The sequence below is a fragment of the Aptenodytes forsteri genome, unplaced genomic scaffold (assembly GCF_000699145.1).
Source record: "Aptenodytes forsteri isolate BGI_AS27 unplaced genomic scaffold, ASM69914v1 Scaffold13, whole genome shotgun sequence".
NCBI classification, from domain to species: domain Eukaryota; kingdom Metazoa; phylum Chordata; class Aves; order Sphenisciformes; family Spheniscidae; genus Aptenodytes; species Aptenodytes forsteri.
In genome coordinates, this window is record NW_008794543.1 from 4,701,381 (window position 1) to 4,703,441 (window position 2,061).

General features: G+C 45.5%; 1 protein-coding gene across 1 annotated transcript; it reads right to left on the reverse strand.

Annotated features, from left to right (window-relative positions):
* Nucleotides 1-250: 250 nt before the first annotated feature.
* HMGB2 (high mobility group box 2) lies at nt 251-2,053 on the reverse strand. The gene is made up of 4 exons (XM_009272336.1): nt 1,854-2,053; nt 1,538-1,683; nt 1,270-1,444; nt 251-788 (listed from the first exon to the last, which is right to left on the reverse strand). Exons 1-4 carry the CDS (start codon nt 2,001-2,003, stop codon nt 636-638), a joined length of 624 nt encoding a protein of 207 aa, XP_009270611.1. The 5' UTR covers nt 2,004-2,053; the 3' UTR covers nt 251-635.
* Nucleotides 2,054-2,061: the final 8 nt, after the last annotated feature.

The window sequence follows — 2,061 nt, forward strand, 5'->3', positions numbered from 1 at the left end:
TGATACACAAGGAGATGCTTGCCTAAGAAAAACATCAATTACCGCTCAGGGTAGTGTATTAAAGTTTGTGGTTAAAGAGAAAAAGAAAGTTTCAAATCCAGTTTAAACTTCGGGAGTTAACACTTCAAGACTTGCCTGTTTTGCGGCAACAGCAATAGCCCAAGAAGAATGCAAAGCCTTATCCTGCGCTACTCCCCAGCGCTCTGGGAGTACACCCAGCCTCTCAGAAACATCAAGAATACAACATTAATCATGTACAACATTTTATTACAAAATTGTTAAAAAAGTAATACAATGCAATATACTACAAAATATAAGATCAGCTATTAAGCTACCTCCTTTGTTTTACTTAGCTATAAAGAAACACCTGGCTATCAGTCACTGAATTTCAACAAAACCATTAAATATGCAGAAACATTCCACAACTTTTTCTTTTTTTTTTTTTTAAACCGAACTGTAGCAGCCCTCGGCTACTACTTACGTTAAAAATAGAGGTCTCCCTACAAAGAACCACATTACCTATACACAATTCTGTACAGTTTTTTATACTGAAGCTAACAATGAGCTGCACTTGAGTTCACATTCTTAGCAAAATATTGGATTTTGAGCATAAATCTTTACAGCAGGACATTCATTTATTCCTCATCCTCATCTTCCTCCTCCTCTTCATCATCTTCCTCCTCCTCCTCCTCCTCTTCTGGTTCTGCTTTCTTCTTAGATCCTGCAGGCCTACCTGGGCCCTTTTTTCCTGCGTCACTCTTGCTCTTGGCACGATATGCTGCAATATCCTGCAAGAAAAACGCTGTTTAGTTGCTGGCAATATAACTCTGAAGCCAAATTTGTACTGCTCCAATAACTCAATACTATACTGTGCAGATCAAACACAGCGTGTGCGGAAAAGCGGGGTTCCAACCTTGGGACTTCCATGCTTACACCTTTTGGCAAGAGAACGCATGATCCAGTTTTAAGACTTTTACGACCGCAGTGCTTTGGAGTATGACTGTGTATTTTTCCAAGCAGGTGACCTGTTTTCTGGAAGTAAAGCATCTTATTGGTAAAATCTCTAGACATGTAAAAACCACCTCTAGGTTTACTGTAAGAGTTCCAGATGCCTCCCACGCCACAGCTTTCCATGCGTTCTGAAGCCTGACGAAGGTTGACCTAAACATGTAGAATTATGATCCATATATGGTTTAGGTGCAAAACAAAAGTCACACATTTACAGCGACCTCTGCAGCTTTAACCATTATTGTATCACTTCCACTCTACCTTCTCATATTTCTCCTTTAGTTTTGCAGCCTTCTGTTCATATGGCTGTTTGTCTTTGGCTGACTGTTCAGACCACATTTCTCCTAATTTCTTTGCTGTATCTCCAATAGACAAGCCAGGATGATCATTTTTTATTTTTGGACGGTGTTCAGAACAGAAAAGGAAGAACGCAGATCTGAAATGAGAGACCGTGATTAAAATTAAGTGTCAGGCTATTAGAACTAGTACTTCCCCCCCCCCCCCCCACCACCAGGCCCGCCTCAATCACGGTGGTCTTTTAGGAGCATTGGGGTCCTTTTTCTTTCCCTTCTTCTCGCCTTTGGGAGGAACGTAGTTTTTCATCTCCCTGTCATAACGAGCTTTGTCTCCTTTAGCCATTTCTTCAAACTTTCCTTTTTCCTTGCTAGACATTGTCTGTGGACACACGGAGGGGAAAGGAGGAGAGCCTGGATCAGATAAAGCGCCTGGTGACCCACTAACGTCTAAGCAGCAGCAGCTGCTACCAGGGATCTTTTCCCAGCAGGCAGCCGCAAAAGGGGGGGGGGCGGGGCCGGCAGGGCTCGGCTCGGCTCGGCCCCGCTCACCTTCCACCGCTCCGAGCACTTCCGCGAGAACTCGGCGAAGTTGACGGACGAGTCCGGGTGCTTCTTCTTGTGCTCCTCGCGGCAGGTCTGCACGAAGTAGGCGTACGAGGACATCTTGCCCCGCGGCTTGTTGGGGTCGCCTTTGCCCATGGCGAGGTCGGCGGCGAGTCCCTGCGGGGGGGTGGGAGGGGAGAGTCGGCGTGAGGGC